The 23,850-nt window shown below is 33.9% G+C and overlaps 2 protein-coding genes across 2 annotated transcripts; one reads left to right on the forward strand and one right to left on the reverse strand.

The window, feature by feature from the left end:
• Window positions 1-1,160: 1,160 nt before the first annotated feature.
• LOC149651571 (rRNA methyltransferase 1, mitochondrial-like) lies at window positions 1,161-3,046 on the forward strand. The gene is made up of 7 exons (XM_089848543.1): window positions 1,161-1,791; window positions 1,855-1,953; window positions 2,024-2,100; window positions 2,178-2,271; window positions 2,334-2,457; window positions 2,531-2,650; window positions 2,829-3,046. Exons 1-7 carry the CDS (start codon window positions 1,216-1,218, stop codon window positions 2,864-2,866), a joined length of 1,128 nt encoding a protein of 375 aa, XP_089704669.1. The 5' UTR covers window positions 1,161-1,215; the 3' UTR covers window positions 2,867-3,046.
• LOC149651572 (cytochrome P450 18a1-like) lies at window positions 2,868-8,634 on the reverse strand. The gene is made up of 6 exons (XM_089848542.1): window positions 8,105-8,634; window positions 6,736-6,860; window positions 5,984-6,416; window positions 4,308-4,572; window positions 3,672-3,847; window positions 2,868-3,579 (listed from the first exon to the last, which is right to left on the reverse strand). Exons 1-6 carry the CDS (start codon window positions 8,565-8,567, stop codon window positions 3,362-3,364), a joined length of 1,680 nt encoding a protein of 559 aa, XP_089704668.1. The 5' UTR covers window positions 8,568-8,634; the 3' UTR covers window positions 2,868-3,361.
• Window positions 8,635-23,850: the final 15,216 nt, after the last annotated feature.

The following is a 23,850-nucleotide window of genomic DNA, read 5'->3' on the forward strand; positions in this document are numbered from 1 at the left end:
TGTTTTGGGGGCTTAAATGCTGCTAGTAAAACTGGATTATTTTGTAGAGAGGGAAGGGGAGGGTAGGCCCTATATAAAAAGCTAGAGAGAGAAAGATTTTTAACTCTTTGAGACCCGAAAAATCTCACGGGTCACAACATTACGTACAAGAATACAAGTTATATATAATTTACCTGTACATGATTGCTACCTTTTGAGTTGCGCGGAAAAGAAAAAACCGGGAAATTTTCTCAATTGTGTCGCAATAATGTTCAATTTTCAAACTTGAAATGACAGCGGTTGCCCATTACTCAAACAGGTTTATTATAACAAATTTAACTCATTCTTGGCATGCAAAATAATTTATAAAACATTCTTTATCGGCCTAATGTGGTAAAAAAGGTGAAAACGTGTGTTTCCGTTTGAATTTATTATAAATTTCCATGAATATTGACTTATTCGAACTACCGCATATTCTCCCTAGTTTTGTATTAATTCTTGGTTGTCTTAGGAATGCTTATTTTCTATACTATAATTAAGTTTTATTACCTCTAACTTGACCTTTTTACCTTGACACAATATTAGTCTTATCTAATTTTAAAATTATAGGGCTTTTAAAGGATCTATCTCTATACAAAGATTAGCATCTGAAATAGTATAGTCCCTATTTGAATATAATGCCTAATTTTTTAAACATACACTAAGCTAAGTTTTTGTTTAAATTGCCAACCGAGCGTTTAGATAAGAGTTAATGACGGAAATAAGCTCTAACGCGTATATTAAAAATTTCAAGTCGTTTATCATCCTGCGCTACTGTTTTGACGGATTTTTTTAAGACCATTGTTTGTTAATTTTGATAAATTCAAGGTTTTTCTCTTTATTTCTTGTTTTCTTATTGACTCAGGCATGCTTTTAAACGACACTTATGTAAATTACTTTAAATATAACCCTCCAAACCGCGAATTATACGAAATTAACCTCTGTAATTTCCCGCCTTTTTTCTTGAGAATCCTGTTAGCAAGCGATGTTATCTTCTTGTAGGGCTTAATACACTCAAAGGCAAAAGGGTGCCGCATCATAATATAAACTGAAGGAACTGCTAGTTTCAAATAGACCAAATAGGTGGCAGCACGTTCTTTACATTTTGAATAATTTAGTCTAGTATCGTCTGCTACGCAGCAACGAAACTTGTTGTGTGTGTTGGTTTTTGAAGTTTTCGGTTTAATTTAAAGTAATATGTTAATTATATCGAGAATAAGTGTTAAATTAAACGGTAGTTTATCAAATACTTCGCGGTTTAGTTCATCGAAACCCATAAACATCAAAAATAAATTTAGATTCGCCCAGCAAGATAATGAAAGTGAAGTTAATAAAAGTGAGCCAAGGCTTAAGGAGGAAAATGCACGTGTTAGGGTTAAGAAACGCGCTAATTTTGAAAGTTTTGAAACCGATGATTTATTGAAAGTTGCTGATGAACATCGCGCACAGGCTGAACGTTTGTTTCAAAATAAAGATAAAGTTTTAATTCAACCTACAAAGAAAGATGGGGAGTTAAAATTTCTTAAACGCAGTTTAAAGGCTCAATATCAAGGTTCAATTTGTGAAAATGGAGAGATTTTGTTTGGTGTACACCCAGTTTTAATTGCTTTACAGCAAAAAAGGAGAGAGTTTTACAAACTATATTTGAAATCTGCTCATATAAGTGACAAAAATCGAACCGAAATTGAAACATTAGGTAACAAACATAATATTCCATTAGAATATGTAGAAGTTCAAGCTTTAGATATGTTAAGTGGAAAAAGGCTACATCAGGTATAATTAAAAGTTAATGAAGGCTTATTCTTTACCTTATTAATGAGGTAATTAATCCATAAGGGTGTATGCGCTGATGTTAGTAAAATAAAGCCCAAAATATTTGAAACAAACACATCTGTCAACCAAAATACAGTTTGGTTACTCTTATGCAATATCCAGGCAAGAATTTTTTAAATATAAGTTAATTAATTAACTAAATGAATCAATAATTAATGAGTATACACTACAGGATCCCATGAATTTGGGGGCCATTTTAAGAACCTCTTATTTTTTTGGTGTTGAACATATTTTATGCACACAAAGCTGGTATGAATCAAAATTTATAAGTTCGAATTTTAAAACATTAAAAAAAGTTAAAAAACAAAAAACAATGTGAATTTTAGTTGCCCATTAAGTCCAGTTGTGAGTAAAGCAAGTTCAGGAGCTTTAGAATTGTTAGAAATTTCTTTAGTTGATGATATTACTCAATTTATGCAAGTATGTGAATATTTATCCAAGACCCCCAAGTGCAATTTTAATAATAATTAAGCACTTTTTAGGATTTTAAAAATGAAGGCTGGTCCTTTATTGGTACTTTCAGTAATCAACATACTGAATCAACGAATCCCCCTGCATTAAACATTAATGATTATAATTTAAAAAAGCCTGCAGTTATTTTAATGGGTATATTGCCTAAAAACATTATATTTAACTATAATTTCATAACTATTAATATGAATAAATATTATATGCTTAGGAAGTGAAGGGGAAGGTTTAAGTTCAGAGATACTGAACATGTGTGATGTCATTGTGAACATTAAGCCTGGAAAAGAATTAAACCCAGCTATGAATTCTTTAAATGTTTCAGCCGCTGCTAGTATGATTTTTTTATATAAAGCTAGAGTAGACTAATTTAAAAAAATTATAACCTTGATAATTGACCTAACTATTTTTAAATTTAATTTAATTTAGATTAGGTCTTTAATATGAAGGTTTTAATTTTTTAACTCAACACCACCTTCAAAATATACTAATTTAAAATTTCTTATTTTTAGGCATAATTCTGCAAAGATTACTTTCATCAAACAAATAAATAAATAAAAAACATTAATTTAATCGTAATAAAAATTGAAAAAAACTTCTTTTTTATTTGACACTGACACACGCAACAATTAGTTTAATTAGTAATTAATTATACAGGAACATTAACAACGTTTTGCATCATCATTGATTCGTTATTGTCTTTGGCTCTTTTATTAAAATTAATTGGCACCTACGTAGTTTGATTATCGTCTTTTGATAGTAAAATTTTGAGGGGTTAAAAAGTCGACTCACTACCTTTCACCTCGTGGTAGATTCTCATAATTTTAGACTAGAAAAAATAGAGGATTTTGTTTTGCTTTTTTCATTTTGATACAGTTCCCGCGCTTGTTTAATGTTTTAAAAAAAAACTGGATGTGGGGGGGAGGGGAATTCTCTTGACCATCACGTGACTTAGATATATTTCTGAACCCCCTATAGGCTTAGATTCACAGATCTGCAATAATACTCCATGTCCATCAGATGATGAAAAAAATTTAAATTTACTTTAAAAAGGTCTGCGTAATAATGGTCTGTGTTTGGGCCCTTCTCTGGGTTCAAAGGTTACGGAAAATGGGTCAGGGGTTAAGGATACAGCTACTCGACCATCGGTTGATGGTATAGCTTCACCCTCTGGTAGTATAAGGTTAAATTGATGTAATAAACCAGCTAAGAACAGGAATATCTCCATTTTGGTTAAGACATCCCCGAGACACATTCTTCTACCTGAAATTATGACGTCATATGGTCAGTTATGATTGGTTCAAACCAGTTTAAAGGGAGTATGAAACGAATGTGCTATTTTTAATATTTCTTACCGACTGAAAATGGCATGAAATAGTCTGGTTTTTGTATTTTCCCTTCTGAATTTATAAATCTAGCTGGATTGAATTCATCTGGATTATGCCATAATGTTGAATCCATATGAATAGCCCATAAATTAGGCAAAACATGCGTGTCCTTGGGTATGAAAAAACCACCTAATTGCGCGTCTCTGTTGATTAAAGTGTCTTGATTAATACAGGACTAATTATAAAGTACCTATCGGCATTTGAAATAGTATATCAAGAAGCGATATCTAGTTTACTAGGGAGAAGGTATAAATTCGCCACATTTCTAGCTTTATCTCCAGTCCAAACGTAGGTCCGGAGTTAACCCCGCCTCTAAATTACAACCAGCCAGCATCTCATTTGTTCTTGAAAACTCACGTCAGCGCGACGCGAATGACGAAAATTACGTATTTTTCGACTGAGGAGTGGCAGCGAACTAGCCCGTCCTCCTTTTACGTCCCCCCTTGTATTTTGAAAGGGGGACTGGGACTATGGCGCGCGAACACTTAGGCATCTTATACCTTCTCCCTAGTAAACTAGATATCGCTTCTTGATTATATCTTGGACATAAAGGATGCCAACTTTCAAACGCCGATATTAGCTTATGAAACTACTCAATCTTACTCGACTGTGGCATGGGCGTTTCCAAGGACAATTACATTGGCTCTTCTAAGTACTTCTAAGATGGTAGCTTCGGTGTAAGGTAGATTAGGCATATCTTTCAATTCTGGTAGCCTTTCTCGACCGACAATGGTGTCGATTTCAACTTGAATTTTTCTTTGGACATCTTGATTGATAAGCAGGAAAAGAATAGCCCATTCTAAGGTACTAGTCACGGTTTCCAAACCGGCGCTGTATATATCGCAGAGTACTTGAATCAATTGCTTTTCTGCAAGTTAAAGGAATAAATTGAAATACCACGAACGAGACTTGAAATTTATTTTATCTTTCACTTGATCTTAGAACTGAGCTTTTTTAACCATTATTCGCGTTATTTCATCTTTATTCTTATATACTATAAAACTATCCATTGGAGTTTATGATACATCGTATTATATTCACAACTTTATCTATAATTAATTGATTAACACGATTTTATGGATAATTAATCGATTAACCAGGACTTTATGGGGATAATTAATCGATTAACCACGACTTTATGGGGATAATTAATCGATTAACCACGACTTTATGGGGATAATTAATCGATTAACCACGACTTTATGGGGATAATTAATCGATTAACCACGACTTTATGGGGATAATTAATCGATTAACCACGACTTTATGGGGATAATTAATCGATTAACCACGACTTTATGGGGATAATTAATCGATTAACCACGACTTTATGGGGATAATTAATCGATTAACCACGACTTTATGGGGATAATTAATCGATTAACCACGACTTTATGGGGATAATTAATCGATTAACCACGACTTTATGGGGATAATTAATCGATTAACCACGACTTTATGGGGATAATTAATCGATTAACCACGACTTTATGGGGATAATTAATCGATTAATCACGACTTTATGGGGATAATTAATCGATTAACCACGACTTTATGGGGATAATTAATCGATTAACCACGACTTTATGGGGATAATTAACCGATTAACCACGACTTTATGGGGATAATTAACCGATTAACTACATTACCCTGACCCAATCTTGTCTTGTTTTAAATAATTTACATATTTTGTTGGATATGACTCCTTTCAAAAAAAAAAATGGTTCATAATGATATCAAGAAGTGATATCTAGTTTATTAGGGAGAAGGTATAAATTCGCCCCATTTATAATCTAACTTTATCTCCAGTCCAAACGTAGGTCCGGAGTTAATCCCCGCCTCTAAATTACAACAAGCATCTCATTCGTTCTTGAAAACTCACGTCAGCGCGACGCGAGTGACGAAAATTTTCCTCTCTGAGGAGAGGCGAAATAGCCCGGCCTCCTTTTACGTCCCCCCTTGTATTTTGAAAGGAGGACTAGGACTATGGCTCGCGAATACTTAGGCATCTTATACCTTCTCCCTAGTAAACTAGAAATCACTTCTTGATGATATTATAACTATAGTTTTTCTTTCGCTACGAGTTGGGCTATGGTGCATTTTATCATAAATAACATAGCAACAATAAGTATGACACGTTAATGGAGGTGAGCCAATAAACACATTAAACGTGCATGGAATCAAACCCAAATTTAGCATTACGGCAATGAATGAAAAGTGTCGTACTTATTGTTATTAGGTTACTGACGAATTCGGAACTTACTAAAACATATCTTTACCTGAAAAATAGGTGACTTTTGGATCCTCTCCATCGATGTTCTTTCGTTTCTGAAGTTGCAACAAATAAACGTCGACAAAATCGCGAACTTGCTCGGGATCCAACGTTTGACGATGTTCATCGGCAATTTCCCGGAAGTACTCTTCGGTCTCGTCTTTATTGCTGCATATCTTCCTGTAAGCGGCACCTCCGCCCATACCAGGTAAGAACCTCAAAGCCGGTATAAAATTGACAGGTACTGCTAAAGTTAGCAGTCGGAATCCCTCATCAATGAGCTCCAGTAGTCGACAAAATCTTTTATCTTCCTCGGAGTACGTCACGCTCATTAACCATGAGCTGACCACGTTACTGACCGCTCTAGCCAAATGCGGTCGCACTTGTAACTTGCCACCTTCGTAATCCGCCATGTCCGCCAAAAATAGACCTACTTGGGCCTGTAATTCATTCAAAAAATTGACCTCAATATACGTATACTTCTTCAATATGAAACGTTTAAAAGTTGAAGCTACAGGCGATATACTAATTGACCTAGTTTATTTTATAGTTTATACATAGTTAAGTATAGTTAGGGATATAATTATAATATATATACCTTGGGGGCTTGGGTAATAAAACTGGTTTTATTAATATTTAAAAATTTTAATTATGTAATGAGGGTTGTTGCGTTAGATTATGTCAGGACGATGAATTAATTTATTTTGATCATGAATATTTTATTAATTTAATTTAATTTAATGATTTATTTTAAATTACCTGTATTTTTTGTTCAAGCGCAACTTTGCCAGCTCCTTGAGAGTTTTTAGCCCCAAATTCGCGTAACACCGAATGCAGAAATGCTCTCTGCTCTTTCCATAAAGCTCCTTCCGAATTTATGATACCTGAAAAGACGAAAAAATATGTTTCTCTCTTAAGTATGCGTGCTTTTAGGAGAAGCTCAACTTTCCCATGGGTTTAGTTTAGTTTAGGGTCAAATTTTGTTTGAATACGGTGGTCTGCTTTTTCCGTAATGAACTTAGTAAGATTTACTTGGGGTGTTTAAATAATATCAAACTAATTTTCGTGTTTAATATATTGATTAGTCTGAACAAGGATTTATAAACTATAAACGGCAATATCTTAATTGATATAATTTAATTATTGGTCCAGTATTTATTGCCATGAAAATCCACGTATTGTTAAAATAACGTTTTTTTTGAATAATTTTAAGAGAAATTCTAAAATAACCATTTATTCCGTGAAATTTAAGAAATTAAATATTAAGAGGCTATAAAGCAACATATTATTTTTTATTTAATAATTGTGTACCCTTCTAAGTCGCTCAAGAAGTATGAAATTAATTTTGTTCCCTTCTAAGTCGCTCAAGAAATATGAAATTAATTTTGTTCCCTTCTAAGTCGCTCAAGAAATATAAAATACATTTTGTCCAATTCTAAGTCGCTCAAGAAATATGAAACAAATTTTGTCCCCTTCTAAATCGCTCAAGAACTATAAAATACATTTTGTCCCCTTCTAAGTCGCTCAAGAAATATGAAATACATTTTGTTCCCTTCTAAGTCGCTCAAGAAATATAAAATACATTTTGTCCAATTCTAAGTCGCTCAAGAAATATGAAACAAATTTTGTCCCCTTCTAACTAAGTCGCTCAAGAAATATGAAACAAATTTTGTCCCCTTCTAACTAAGTCGCTCAAGAAATATGAAATAAATTTTGTCCCCTTCTAACTAAGTCGCTCAAGAAATATGAAATAAATTTTGTCCCCTTCTAACTAAGTCGCTCAAGAAATATGAAATAAATTTTGTCCCCTTCTAACTAAGTCGCTCAAGAACTGTAAAATAAATTTTGTCCCCTTCTAACTAAGTCGCTCAAGAACTGTAAAAGAAATTTTGTCCCCTTCTAACTAAGTCGCTCAAGAACTGTAAAATAAATTTTGTCCCCTTCTAACTAAGTCGCTCAAGAACTGTAAAATAAATTTTGTCAACTTCTAAGTCGATCAAGAAATATAAAATACATTTTGTCCCCTTCTAAGTCGCTCAAGAAATATGAAACAAATTTTGTCCCTTTCTAACTAAGGCGCTTAAGAACTATAAAATATTTTTTTAAAAGAAAGCAACACTCTACTTACCGTAACCTTGCAAAACTTTAGTTAGCTCGGTATCGGGTCTTCCGGAGAAGGCGACTTGCCGGAACGCTTGTCTAACCAACTTAGGGTCACTTAAAACGACGACTCTTTTGCCACCCAAAAACAACTGATAAACGGGTCCGAACTGTTTACCCAAATTAGTCAAAGTCAAATGAAATTTACGGCCTAGGAAGGGTAAAAAACCCAATATTGGCATGCCCCTGGGACCGGGCGGTAATGGTCTACCGCGGCCTCTGATTTTCAATTCGACCCAATCGTATACGTAATACAACGAAATCGGAACTAAGACCAAACTCAGGAAAGAAGATCCGAAAAATTTAAATACGAAACTAGGTAGAAACGATATTGCTATCATCATTAAGAGGAACCCGTAGTCACTGACTGATTTCAAAGTTCTGATAAACGGATCAGCGGCACTACCAAGTTTCAAATCAAAGACCGTCATGATTGTAAATTTTCTTTAATCTGAGATGGTTCCGATATCTCCCATGTTCTTTTATAGTCCCAGGTTACCTGGTAAGCCTTTTATTTAATGGTGAGGCGTGGTTTTCATCCACTTCATCCGTTCCGTTTAACGAAATAGATGTAACGAGAATTACCCCGTATAATACGGCAAATCGCTTACCAGGTGTTCGGAATTAGGTCTAATGGTTTAACTAAATATTTTTTACATTTTATTGGTTGGTTAACGTAACCTAGAGTTTAAGGAAATACTGACGTTTCATTGGTTGAAAATACGGGGGCTCGACCGAAGGGTACGTAAAAAAGGTGTGGCTTATATAGAATAAAGATTATTATACTTCACTTGTGACTTGTCGGAAGGGGGTTACCAGTGACTTCTGGTACGCGTTGTATATACGTATATGTGAGATTTCTTTTGGTCATTGACCTTTTGCGAAAATTCCATGTTTTTTCTTCGGCTTCTTCGTCTTCTAGCGCTTTTTTTTAAATGTATGTCAAATTTGTAATCACATCGTGGTGGTTTTGATTATTGTATAAATCCATGTATTATCTCCAAGAATATGGAGATAAGCTCGCGAAGACGTGATGATTTTATATACTTTATTGTTAATGACAATTGGAAGCCTTTAGAGACGCCAGTCGGTAATGATTTATATCAGGCAATGGTAAATTACCAAACAGATTCCAAATTGTGGTGCTAGGTGTTGAAACGTTTCTTGAGTATAACAACATAAGTTTATAAGTGATATGTTCCATAAGTATGATTTGCACTTCATATACTTCGTAATGCTAGAGACTTACAGCTCGAGCTAGTTCGAGAACAACAAGCGAGAATTGAATGGCTACACTCGGTTAGTTTTGCAGGACTTCCATCTAGGTCCTATTTAGTCTGAATACTAAGCCTTTGACAGCGCCTCACCAGGCGTCGCTTCACGAAAATCTATGACGTTTCATCTACATCACTTCATGAAATGCTCCAGTTTGTAACCAGTGACAAACTTATGGTGAACATATTTTATTAACTTATGGTCTGTACCAAACTTATGGAACATATCTTATGAACTTATGATAAAAGGTACGCTAACTTTATAAGACGTTGGTTGATATTCATGTACGAATTTTACATATTCCTGCAGGGTTAAAAGATTTCCTTTTTACCTTAATCTCTCTGTCTATTTAATGAATGAGTGATAATTGATTTTTTTTTATTCGGGTTTTTTTTTTTGGCGTTTATCTTTTATATCCACACACGTAATTTTCCAATCCTCTTGTCATATGATATAATTTCTGGATCAAAAGAGATAAATTGATGCCTAATTACGCAATTTATATTTAAGGGAATTTTTTTCTTTTTTCTTTTTTTTTCTTTTTGGGATGTCAAAGATTTGTATTTTGCAATTCGAGTGCTACCTAGAGTTCCCCCGAATTCAGTAGGGGAATTTATTGAACTCGGCCCCGATTTTGCGAAAGATTTTTTGCTAGCAAAATTGAGAATAGATCATTTCATTACATACTTACAGGGGGGGGGGAGAGGTTGCCATCTTTGTTATCTTTCCATTACATACTTGCAGGGAAACCAACACACAGGTGGGGGGGAGATTCAACGCCAGGAGTTCACTACACGCGGAACGAGAGACCAGGCGAATCGGGCTGCCTCTAGCGGACGGTGCTTGCTTCTTGGCTCCTTGGAAATAACCCAAGATGGTGATGGCCTTCTCCCCCCCCCCGCTCCTGGGTGTTTGCCTCTCTATAGGAATACACCCTTTCGACGGGAAAGGGGGGTAGGCAACCATTAGTATCGGCAGATACAAGGGGGTTGCTCCAGTGCCGTGTTTGCGCACTCTCAGATCCAAAACGCCTACAGCGCAGGCGCTATAAAGCGAGATGGAAGGCAGAGTTTTACCCCCGCGCCTTTCCCTCTTAGACTCGTCGAAAAGGTGTATAGACCATTTCGATGTAATTAAGTGGTCTATTGCAAGGATGCAAATTGGAAAAGGGTTATAGGGAGCTAACAGTTCTGACCCTAAAACGTCACACCCTTCTATCTCTTACTGGAGTTTCATCCCCCTAACGGTTGGAAGCAGTATTCTACGCGTAAAAAGGCCAACCAGAGGGGGGGGGGCTGCGTGACGTCAGACTATCTCTTCCCCCTAGCCAGTTGTTAGCTCCATATACTGTATAGAGGGAGAACCATTGATTCAGAAGCTGCAATTTTTAATGCATTTATCTCTAAACCTTTATAGATTTCCTAGTTCAAACTATACACGAATTCCTTCAAAATTCTTAATTAACTCGCTTATTTCAACTCCCTGCTTAATTACCCATGATTCCACGCTTTTAAGACATACGGTATGACGTCCAATAAGTGACCCGACGTATTGATATCTCTGTAATACCAGCAGCATGCTCTGGGTTCGAACCTTGGCAACAGTAATGGAAAATATATTAACAGTATTATTCATGTTTTCAAGCTAAACCCTGTACAAAGATTGACACGCAGATGCTGACACTTTCTTGCACAATCCGCAGGAATTACATTACCATGACCTGAACCAAACTATACTCTCGGGCATAAATTATCAGTTACACTCGCCCTTTAAATCATTACAATTTATACCACCCCTTTGAATACGATTAAAATTATACATACATAAAATTAATCATACCGGCAACGTATGATAATCTCCCTATCCGCTAAACACAACCAAAGCCATAACCCTGCCGTGTCTTTATTCCGACCATAAAACGAGTCTTAAAAATGACAGAAACGATTTCGTAACGGGATTATTATAGTTAACCTCCCCCCAATTTTTTTCTCTCTCTCTCTTTCTCTCTTTCTCTCTCTCTCTTTCTCTCTTTCTCTCTCTCTCTCGCATCCGAGAAAGGGTTAAGACATGGTTAAAATTCTCTCCCATTAAAAAAACCAGCAATATATAATATAAAAACGCCCGATTTTTTATTTTTTGAGGTTGACAGGAGCGATTTTCATATACGGGGACTGATTGTTAAAGTTCAATAACCTCATCGGATCTCCTACTGGGCTCTCCTTTATATGTATATAGTGTTACAAACGGTATAAGCCTAGCTCTGTATGTAACCTAGTGTTCAACTACTAATTCCGAATTAAGAATTCCTTGATTTATTCTTAATAAGAGAGATTTGCCAACGCGCGGGAAACGAACGTGTAGGCCTACTTTAAAAGCGGGAAAAGTGACAGTTTTAGAATAGATATTTGGCGCCAACCGCCAATTTAGAAATTGTTCCGTTGCTTTGTACGCACGGAAATGAGAGTTTATGATTTTACTGATGCCTTTTTTTGTCAAGGAAACGAACGTATTGGTTAATTGCGGAAATATTTAAGTTTAAATTAAAGGTTTTCTTTAAATAAATAGAATCACACCACTGGAATTTGAAGATTCTAGAAATTATGTTATGTTATATCTTATCTTTATTGAAAGAAGAGTTAGGTTTATGGTTTATAACTTATCATTTGAAAGTATATTAATTTTATTATATTTTAGAAGTTATCATATACTCTAAATGGCGCCATTCTTTGTAATATCTACCAGGCTTTTGATAGAAGACAAGATTGAATTTTGCAAATTTTACTTCGGTTTAATATACTTTTGATATTTTTTTTTATCTAATTGTTACAAATTCCGGTCTTAAGAAGATAACTCTAAACAATAACAAATAAAAATACACACATATATTAGAAGCCAAAACAAATCTCCTGATTCGTGATAAGAAATATTCCGTTATAGTTAAGATTTATGGATTAAACTAGTAGTTTAATGACGTCTCAGGTTGCAAATGAAATTGCGGTTTTCAATTAGAACTAGACGTCTTTGAGTTCATTGTAGTATAGTTATAATCAATTATCGTCTAAATGAGTAATTAGTGATAATACGAAATTAACAATAAAGGGACAAGTTTATATACAATTAACTTGGGTCTTTTGCGCATTGTTAATTTTTATTATCTTTAATTACTAATTTAGATGATAATTGATAACTGTTATAATGAAATCAAAGGACTTCGTCATCCACGTTTGTAATCGTACCATAATCGTACAGTCTCCTTGTTTCATAGATCAAATCACGTAGGTCCGGAGTTAATCCCCGCCTCTTAATTAGAACCAGCCAGCATCTCATTGGTTCTTGAAAACCCAAGTCAGCGCGACTCGAATGACGAAAATTACGTATTTTCCGACTGAGGAGAGGCGAAATAGCCGGGCCTCCTTTTACGTCCCCCCTTGTATTTTGAAAGGGGGACTCGGACTATGGCGCGCGAATACTTACACTTTCTCCCTAATAAACTAGATATCCCTTCTTGTTTCCATATTGTAATATTACGATTTCCAGACAAAATAATTATTGGTCTGCTGCATTAGTTAGGCTTAAATGTAATTAAAATTAAACACACGTTAAAGGAAAGATTTTATCTTAAAATTATCGGAGAATTTCTTGATAATTTTAGACAATTTTTCTTTATAAAATTCGATGGACTCTTAGCTTGTTTTTTAACCTATAATTTCCTTTCTTAGGCCTACTCTACAGAGGTCAGGTGACTGGGGTCAAAATTTTCAACTCGTGTGTTAGTCTAAAAAAGCGTAACATTACGAGAGAAAAATCTAGTAAACAAAATTGTTGTTGTTGTTGATTTTGTCTGCGATGGGAGTCTAGGGGGTGCGGCGGCGCTTCGCTATAGGATTTTCAATTTGACCCGAGGGCTTGTTGTTTACTCCGGTTGACCTAGGCCGCTTGTATCCGCGAAAACAAGAATGTTTGCTTCAACATTGATTCAGCCGCCACCGTATATTGAAGGATACGTTACGTATATACTCTAGGTTACTAGGACGACGGTTTTAGGCCAAAAATTAGAGCAATGCTCAATGCAGGATTGTGCAAAATAATAAACATTTCTATACCTATATTGTATTGATTGATTGTGTGCATGCACTAAAGGGGCTAGAGAAATTCCATCCCCCTCGTTTCTTAACTTAAATTTAAGCGCACGTTCTTCAGGGTTGCCATGTAATTTGTTATTACAGCATCCCCTGCATCATTCAGGTTTTGAAACTGAATTGTAATTACTGAATCGAACTGAATACTACAAGCTTTTCAACATCTGTTTGTTGTAGATAGCGGTTGAATTGCGCATGTCACAATTTCACAAATGACTAGCGACACTTGGAACTCTGCACACTATCTTCTACAGCGAAGATTTGAAGGATGAAATAAATTTTAAACGAATTGGTTTTACCATAAGTTCATAAGATGCGTTCCATAAGTTTGTCACTGGTTACAAACTGGAGCTTGTCACGAAGTGAATGAGGTAGGTCATAGATTCGAGGTAAAGCGACGCCTGGTGAGGCGCTGTCAAAGGCTTAGTGCAGATTAAATAGGACCTAGATGGAAGTCCTGCAAAACTAACCGAGTGTATATAGTCAATTCTCGCTTGTCGTTCTCGAACTAGCTCGAGCTGTAAGTCTCTAGTATTACGAAGTCTAAGTATTGCCATACTTAAGGAACATATCTCATAAGCTTATGGTTACTTTTACCAGAAAATAGATATTCGTTGTTTGAAGCGAAATACTTACGAATAGTTATGTTACTTATACGTTCGTCACTCCCCTTGGCCTATTGGACATCGCAAATAAAACTATTAAACAGGTGTTTTCCCGTTATAGTTTGCTGCACTATTTTTAACTTAACCAGGTTTTAACGTCTGGGGTTATAAATAGATTTGTTGTTGAAAAGAAAAAGAAAAAATAGGGGTAGACTTGTCTGGGGTCAAGTTCAAAACGGCAGACGGTAGACCAATTTCAAATAGAGAAATATGCGGAAGTTGTACGACTAAACGTAGACGCTAAAGGGGGTGTAGTATTACCCCGGTATTATTGTCTGAGGAACCATCAGCCTGAGACGAAGGGTGAACTGTTTAGGGTAGGATTGCACAGACGTCGCCAAAAAGTAAAGAAGAAAACACCGTCTTGTGCATCGTCGTAGATCATATAGAAATGGTTCCTAACTATACGTGAACTTGTAGATCACTTTTGCGGTTTGAATTTCAATGGAAAAGAAATTTAACTTCTTATAGTGTAAGGTTTTATAAAAATTCAATTTAAAATTAAATGTTCAATAATGTTGAACTCTTTTTGTGTAATGAGTTTGTGTACGAAATGTACGTTTTCAAAGGGTAAAGGTCATATCTTTGGTCACTGAACTAGAACTAAAATAGTTATACGGATTTTACCCCTAGTTTGACGGACTTTCCCGTCTTTGTCCCTTCAACTTTCACGGGAAATCGTGCAAATCAAATTCAATTCAATTCCATTCTAGAGTTTCTATGTTTATTCACAATAATTTATCAAAAAATATTAACCTAGTTTAAGAGAATGCTCGACTTTTCTTTATATATATATATATAAGGTCAAATTTGGTCCAGACCGTCCACTGGTCAAGTGCTAACAGCGTGAACGTTGTATAGGGATTAGCGACGAGTATAAATGGTTTTTGGTTTCTAGAAGTTTGTGATCAGTTAGTTGTGCCAGAGATAGATGTAATTTTAGAAGTGGGAATGGAGAACAGAGTAATCTGGGCGCGCGTCAAAGTCCCGGACCCCCTTCCACGGGACGGGGGGGGGGGGTATGAAAGAAGAGGCGGGCCATAGCAACAGAGATGAAAAGGTACTACGTATTTTACGTCAGCAACGTCATTAAAACGTAGTTTAAGTGAGCCAATAAGATAATTTAAACTTTTCGTTATTACGTGTTGGAGGGAGGGGCTCTTTACTGGGCTATAAGTTGGACTGAAGTAAATACTAACCGTTCTCCATTCCTGCTTCTAAAATTAAATCTATCCCTGGTTGTGAGCTACAATCGGTTTAAGGTTAAAGGTCAAATTTGTTCCAGACCGTTCGCTGGTCAAGTGCTAACGTTGTATAGGGATTAGGGACAAGTAAAAACTGTCTTTTTCTTTTTTAGCGATCCCATATTATTATATCTTCTTGTATTCAATATTCACGGGATATATTTGGCAAATTCTTAATTCCACGATTAACGATTTTAAAGAAACGTCTTTCTGATTTAAGTTCTGGTTTAAACTAGTAGTGGCGTCGATTTGTTACGTGACGAGGGCAATAGGGAAAGAAGGGCAGCGGGCTAAAGTGAATTATCTGCCAGCAGCGGAGGATGGAGATTGAAAAACTGGTTTCTTTGATTCTTTCGCTGCCCAATTTTTTTTTCTCTCTCTCCAAGTTTCCAAGTTGAGATATTAAGATGCAGGAACAAAAAATTGAGGATAATTCTTTTTTTCCCCGCCTTATGGCTGCTGTATTCCGGCGGAAACTGATTTAAGAGATTAAATACATCTGTATATTAAGGGAGAAAGTCGCTTTACGAAGATAAGGAATCGTGAAATTAATTCTAATTGATATTCAGAACTATACAGTAGATTGTTTTTGGGGTAACTCATGTCCTAAACTGAAGCGGAACTCGCAGCGTTATTCAATCTATTGAGTTTAATATCAGTTTGATCAGGGATAGATTTAATTTTAGAAGTAGGAATGGAGAACGGTTGGTATTTACTTCAGTCCAACTCATAGCCCACCCAGTATAGAGCCCCTCCCTCCAACACGTAACGAAAAGTTTAAATTATCTTATTGGCTCACTTAAACTACGTTTTGATGACGTTGCTGACGGGGACGCCGAAAAATACTACGTTATTCCTTTTTACCTCTGTCGCTATGACCCGCCTCTTCTTTCATACCCCTCCGTCCCGTGGAAGGGGGGTCCGGAGCTTTGACGCGCGCCCAGATTACCCTGTTCTCCATTCCTACTTCTTAAATTAAATCTATCCCTGATTTAAAACAATTACTTGAACTTTTTAATACGTCTTCTTTATAGATAATGTATATGGGTGACCTTTACCCCCAAATATCTCAGGCTAAATCACCATCAAAATCTCTTTAACTAAAAATAAAAAATTATGGGAATCGAACAACCAAGTCATTGAAGATAAATAGCGTTAGTGACCTTTCACCCCGCGACCCTAAAATCTCTTCTGGCTCCACCTCAATAAAAATCATTATCCACTAATACTCATTAGCTCTTAACACTCCTGCACTAATTACCTTAAGTAATGTATTGTTTCTCATGACACCATCTCACCATGGTGTCAAGTAAACTAACCTTTCTAAAATAAAATAAAAAAAAACACCAAAATTTTTGTTAAATTCTACTAACCCACATCAAAAGACACCACCTCACCTTAGTCACAGCTTGGTGTAGTTCAATGACCAGCCAGATTTATTTAAGTAAAAAGAAAAAGCCAAACCAACCTGACCATTTTTTACGTATTGTTGTGTACATACATACATATATCCCAATATAAGAATTTTCTTCCCAAAAAAAGGTGAATATTTTTTTTTTTTTTCAATTCACCCCCTAAGGTGTGCCCAGAGATTTTGTACCCCTAGCCAAAGCTAAAGTAAAGAAAGACTCCTAGCTGCAAAGTGTCTTACTTAGCCCACGGTACTTGTAAGGTGAATGACCGAACCAGAGCAAGGTTGTCTACAAGGTTTCTACTACCGACTCCCCAATATCTTTTTTTATTTATTTTTAAATGGTATCTAAGCTTTCGATTTTAGCGAAAAATCTAGAGGTAGTTCGAAATTAGCAAACAAATCCCGGAGCTCTGGGCCAAGGAATTAATTGGATTAACTTAATTACTCGCTTATCTTGATGATTACCCTAAAGGCTAGGAAAATGACGTCACTGGGTATACCGCTGAACGTGATTAGAATTTAATTTTAATTTTTTTTCACCCGGAATAATATTATGATTATTACCTAGTGACCATTCCTTGTTTTGATTATTTTGGGTTCAATAACCTCTGGAAATTTGGGTGGGTAAATTATTAATTTTTTGCTAAATTTATGAATTTGTTTTTATCATATTATTTTATTTTATAATTTTTTTTAATTAGTTTCTGTTTAAAAACCAACTTAAAGGAAAGGGATATGCTATAATTATTTATATTTTATTATTTATTTAAAGGAGCATTTAAATTAATGGACATGTTAAATCGGAACTATTTGTCTATTAGAAATAACACTGGGATACATAAAGATAATTGGAATAATTCCGCCCCCATTATATCCCGTGTTAATTTTTATGAATCCGGGTTTTGTGGGCCGGGCTTAAGAACTTACTATTCGTCATGCCGGTCTTATAATTTTGACGTATTTCTAACTGTGATTTCATTGGTTGGTATCAACGCGAGGCCCAGGCGCGCGACCAAGGTGCAACGCTATTTAATATTCATCATACATAATTATTGTACCAAGCTCTTCCCACAAAATCCCCCTAGATAAGTTCAGTAAAAATGGCTAGCTACACAAATATTCCTATTAGCTGTATGCATTCCTAAGATATGCGTAATTATAGAATTATCCTTCATTTTTGAAAGCGCAAACTTTTTTTACACGGAGTCAGCACTCAATGTTATTTCCTTATAGAACCTTATACAGCCAACGGCAGAGAGCTGTTGTTTCTCTCTCGCCCATATAGCCCATGTTAGGAGATGAATATATATTTTTGGCGGGAAAAAAGTTGTAAGTTTTTAACGCCACCTATAACTTGCGATATTAATCAAATTTAATTCACAAATATAACATATCAAATATAAATTAATGCGAAGATAATTAAGATTAAGTTCACTAATAATTTATAAAATAATAAAATTAATAAAGTAAAATTAAAATGTTAAAATACAAAATATACCATAGAAGGCGCAAGGAGTCCCAGATTTTTTTCAATCAGTAATAAGTTTTGTTCACATTATAAACCTAATCTAATTCAGCTAGCCAATATTAACCAAGTAAATTGTAAAACTTTTTTTTTGGCGAGTTTTTTGAAACTTTAGCTTTGGGGCGTTTTTCCCCGAATTGTTAACACATGACTTGCCAATCAGTTTCAAATTTATACTTGATTTTTTTTCTTCTGTTTGTTACCAAAAACCACCTACAATATATTTTTTTTTCTATAACATTGAAACTTTTCATGTGAATTTCGTTTTTTTTCTTTTTTGAACCACAAAATTCTGTCGAAAAAAGTGACCTAACCGGTCGCCGACCTTGTCACTTATATAAAAACTGCGTAGGCTAATTTGGAAATTGACAATCCCACCTTATAGATTTACCTGTCCTGTCTTTTCTTTATTATTATTATAAAAATAAAACTTTCTAAAATAGTTTTAAGATCATGATGGATTTGATTGTAGGCTACGACTTTCTCGACCTCGCCATGAATTCACAAATAATTATTGACAGAAGTCATGTTCGCATGTGAAACAGTTGAACTTACAGATACATAGTACTCGGGTAGGTATGTTTCGGATACTCTGGTGGTCAGTAGAGCGTGAATGACCGACCTGTAAGATCAAGTTAATTAATGCATTTAAATTTTACGTGAAGTAAATAAATCTTAAGGGTTGCATGCGGAAGGAATTATTATTATTTATTTATTTAGTTTTAAATTTATTAAAAGGGATAATCACACGCTGTAAGAATATAAAGAATTTGAGTATTTGTATAGAGCTTAATTTGACCTTAAAAATGAGCCCAATAACGGGAAAATCGGATTATTATTTAGAAAGTTATAAATTAAAGAAAAATTTATTTGAAATTAATTTCAAAAGTAATTAATGAAAAGTAGTGACAATTTTAAGTATCATTAGTTGTGTAATTGTATAAAGCTCAATTTGAGCTTAAAAATGAGCGTGAAATCATCAAAATCGGACAATTATTAAGAGAATTTATAAATTAAAAAGAAAATTAGTTTGAAATTAATTTCCAAAGTAATTCATGATAGGTAGTGACAGTTTTAAATATCATTAGTTCCGTATTTGTATAGAGCGTAATTTGAGCTTAAAAATGAGCTAAAGGACCTCAAAATAGACCAATTATTAAGGAAGTTAATATAATTATTTTATTTTTATTAAAAAGGAATTGCATTTTTTTTTATTACTATTATTTTTTACCCGATTTTGACTGGCATTATTTGACTAATTTTGAAGCTGAAATGGATTGACTGGACTTTTACCAATTATTATGTAAAAAATGTCGCCACAACCTTTAATGGTCAAACGTATAGTTATTGCAGCGAGTAAATCTCGAAACACGTTTTTCGTCACGCAACATTGCTAACAAACATGCTTTATATCAATCAGTTTCTTGATTTCTTTTTTCAGTCATTTAACTTAAAATAAAAAAATTAAATCCATGGCACGTGCTAGAACATTCAATAAATTTAAATTGGTAAAATTGTCAAACAAGTTTCGAAAGTAATTTATTTTTTTTTTTTTTTTTTTTTTGTATTTTTCTTTACTTTAATTCTGAGAAAGCCAATATTTAGGATGAGATTTTTGGGACGTTTTCTGTAACTAAACGTTAAGGGGCCACCTTTAACTTTCGTGATAAATTAGATATAAATTAAAACAAGGCCCCGGGATAGAATTAAAAACGTTTTATTTTTGGGGAGAACACAATTAATTTAAAAAAACAATAATTATCTAAGGTTTGAAATTAATTATATTAATTACCATTAAAAGGGCACTCAACTTTCGAGGGTTAATTTTTTTATTTCAAACAACATGTTGGATCAGAAATTATTTATAGTTTGTTGAATTTTGTTCATTGAATTAGAGACAATAGAAGCCAAGGTATGGAACATTACGCCTCTATCTTTACTATATGCCTTTCATCATATTAGTTACAAATATTTGAAATTTAAGAATTTATTTTTTTTCTACATGATTTTAATAAATATATAGAAAGTAAGGTCAAAGGTTACCCTAATTTACATCAAAATTTGGTAAATTACCGACATAAATCCATACATATTAAATATTTATAGTTACCCCAAAATTACCTAAATAATATACTGCAATTAAGCGCTTCATTAGCCAAGTAACGTTCATTTTTCACAGATATAAAGTTCAAAGTTCACACTAAGCCATAAACTGATATGCCCCCAAAATACCTCCCTCCAATTATAGTGCAATTATGGTTCAATAAACCAATTTTAACCCCATCAATAATATTCAAGTTCAACTTTTTGTAGATGTAACTTTATAGGTACAGTTCAAAGGTTAAAATAATAATAATCCTTATCAATCTCATGCTTACAGAATTTACCCCAAAAATTTAGTTTTATTTAAACGTTTTATAATTAAAATAGTTCATTATATATGAAACTGCTTCATCAATACAGTTCATTTGAAGTTAATCAAACTTCATAGTGTAGGTAGATATAGTAGGTATGTATTTACAGGTAGGGTAAGTTCATAAACTAAGGAGGATGGATAGATATACGCAAATTGTGTAGGTTTTTGCGATGAAATACGTAATTTCTTCTAAGGAACGTCTTCGGAGACGATTTCCCAAGTTCAGTGACCGTTTTTGGCGCGCTTAAGGTGGTTCAACGTCCAATTGCACGCCTTTAGTACACACCATGGGTAGATTCATCCAATCTAAGCGGGGATTGGGTGAAAGTGGACATTCTGGTAGCTTTTAGTATAACTTTTAGTAGTTTTTCTACTACCACGGTGTTTGTTTCGACACGGTATGCTTGGATTATCATGCACTTCCTATTTCACTGGCTCCGGATCTATCTATGCCCCTCTCTCTCTCTCGCTTACTCCAATGTATATGATTTAATTTAATGACCTTGCATTTCCCGACACCTTTAGCATTCCAAAGGTTTTTTTGGATACGCTATAAGGTTAACATAACCGTACACCGTGGATTTTTTCATTCGTATTGCATATATATATATATATATATATATATATATATATATATATATATATTAATATCTATGATTTTAATTGAGTTAATTGCATATATATATTTTTAATATCTATGATTTTATTGAGTTAATTGCATATATCATAAGTTTATAAGATATGTTCCATAAGTGTGTCACTGGTTAATGAGAGCTTGTCATGAAGTGACGTACGCGAAACGTCATAGATTCTCGTAAAGCGACGCCTGGTCAGGCGCTGCCAAAGGCTAAGGACAGACTAAATAGGAAGATGGACTGCAAAACCGAGTGTACATATCTTATAAACTTATGATATATGCAATTAACTCAATAAAATCATAGATATTTAAAATATATATATGCAATTAACTCAACATATCTTATAAACTTATGATATATATATATATATATATATATATATATATATATATATTTAATATCTATGATTTTATTGAGTTAATTATGATTTGGGTTTGTTATAATTAAGTTAAGATAATTAATATTGCTTATTAGATCACTAATATTTTATTTATTGGAATTCGGTGATTCCCAATTAAGCTAGATGCATGTAACTATGATTCTAATTATTTAATTATTGAGTTAATAATGACTTAATTAATTTAACTTGGGTTTTATTTAAATTAAGATAATTAATAATAATTATTAGATTCCAAATAATATATTCAATGGTATTTGGTGAGCTTTTTTTTTGTAGTTTAGTATATTTTCAGTTTCTACCAATTAGCATAATTATTTATTTAGCTACTAAATACTCAATTAAACACAAATTAAATTAAAATTAACGCAATTATCACTTTTTATATTAATGATTCCACCTATTTAATTATTAAGGGAATGGGGACTAAATTTAACTCACAAATTTAATTAAAATTAAACCAATCATCACTTTTATTATATTAAAGATTCCATCTATTTAATTATATTAACTCTATTTAAATTAAAGAAAGATTAAAAATAAAATAATTAGCATCACTTTTAATTTTCAAATATATTATATATCGGACTTTCGTGATCTCATTATGAAAATCTCTTATTTTACCCTGTGTTTATTAATTGAGGTATTAAATACCTAATTAAGCAACGTAATTAAACTGCTTAAATTGATTAATAATCAATAAAAAATGACACCGGACTTGAACAGGAAAAAACAAAAACCGTACTAAATTTCTCATCGTGAACTTTATTATATCCGGTCATATTTCCCACGCTATTAAATAATTGCACCCTTCAAAGTTAGAATGAGAAAAAAAGGACATACACATCCTACGGCCAAATTCACGCAAAAAATTAATAAAAAATCCAGTCGTAAACTTTACTTTAAAAACATAATAATTAATTGAAAAAACATAAACAAATAATTAGCACATGAACACAGCGCGTTGATATCGTAAAGCGAAAGTTTCCTACCAAAATTAACCTTTGTCGATAATAAAAAAAAAATATTGTGTATTATGAAACACCCAGAGGCCTAAAAAAATTATTCCATTTAATTATAGATGGTTTTAAATGAATCACCTCAATAATCTCTTGAATATTGAAGTGATTTTACTGGTAAAGGTAAAATATTGCAAGTAATGTGTGGACTGTTTTACGGGTTAAATTTAGGTAAGAAACTGAAAGACAATTAAGGGGTCAACCGTAAAATACTCCAATCATGTTGCCCTGCTATCCTTTAATTCCTATAAAATCCTATATTTTTGAACCAGTCCTATATAACCCTATAATTTCATTAAAAATCATATAATATAGTATATTTTTGACGTAGTCGAAGTTTTCGTACAGTTTAGCATCAAATTTATCAAAATTTTGCTCTTTTATCGAGGTTATATTTGACCAAGAAGTGATATCTATCTAGAAGGTATAAATTCGCCTTATTTCCAGCTTTATCTCCAGTCCAAACGTAGGTCCGGAGTTAATCCCCGCCTCTAAATTACAACCAGCATCTCGTTGGTTCCTGAAAACTCACGTCAGCGCCACGCGAATACCGAAAATTACGAATTTTCCGACTGAGGAGAGGCGAAATAGCCCGGCCTCCATTTACGTCCCCCCCTGGTATTTTGAAAGGGGGACTGCGACTATGGCGCGCGAATACAAAGGCATCTTATACCTTCTCCCTAATAAACTAGATATCACTTCTTGATTTGACTATACACCGAAATTGCGCAGCTCGATCAGGATTTTTTATTTAAGTTCCTCTTTTCAAAGTAAAATCCAACATTTTTTTTTGAGATTTTTCTGCCAAAATAGTATTTACATATAAGCATTTTTAGTCCTATATTTTCCTATAAAATCCGATAATTCCGGAAAAAAGTTACTATTTTAATTTTCCCCTGGGCTCCCTGGATTTCCCATAGAACCATCCCACTTGTACTACCGTAATATAATTACAGATTCATGGGTTGATTTAGATCTAGGA

The sequence above is a fragment of the Phalangium opilio genome, unplaced genomic scaffold (assembly GCF_054372755.1).
Source record: "Phalangium opilio isolate 3A_F unplaced genomic scaffold, DU_Popi_V2 ptg000082l_1, whole genome shotgun sequence".
Taxonomy (NCBI): Eukaryota; Metazoa; Arthropoda; class Arachnida; order Opiliones; family Phalangiidae; genus Phalangium; species Phalangium opilio.

Coding starts and splice junctions, on each gene's coding strand:
- LOC149651571 (XM_089848543.1), top strand. CDS start 1,216: ATGTTAATTATATCGAGAATAAGTGTTAAATTAAACGGTAGTTTATCA. Junction 1,954..2,023: donor TACTCTTATGCAATATCCAG/GCAAGAATTTTT, acceptor TATACACTACAG/GATCCCATGAATTTGGGGGC. Junction 2,272..2,333: donor ATATTACTCAATTTATGCAA/GTATGTGAATAT, acceptor AGCACTTTTTAG/GATTTTAAAAATGAAGGCTG.
- LOC149651572 (XM_089848542.1), bottom strand. CDS start 8,567: ATGACGGTCTTTGATTTGAAACTTGGTAGTGCCGCTGATCCGTTTATC. Junction 6,417..6,735: donor CGCTTGAACAAAAAATACAG/GTAATTTAAAAT, acceptor AATGAATTACAG/GCCCAAGTAGGTCTATTTTT. Junction 4,573..5,983: donor AAAAGTCACCTATTTTTCAG/GTAAAGATATGT, acceptor TTTAACTTGCAG/AAAAGCAATTGATTCAAGTA.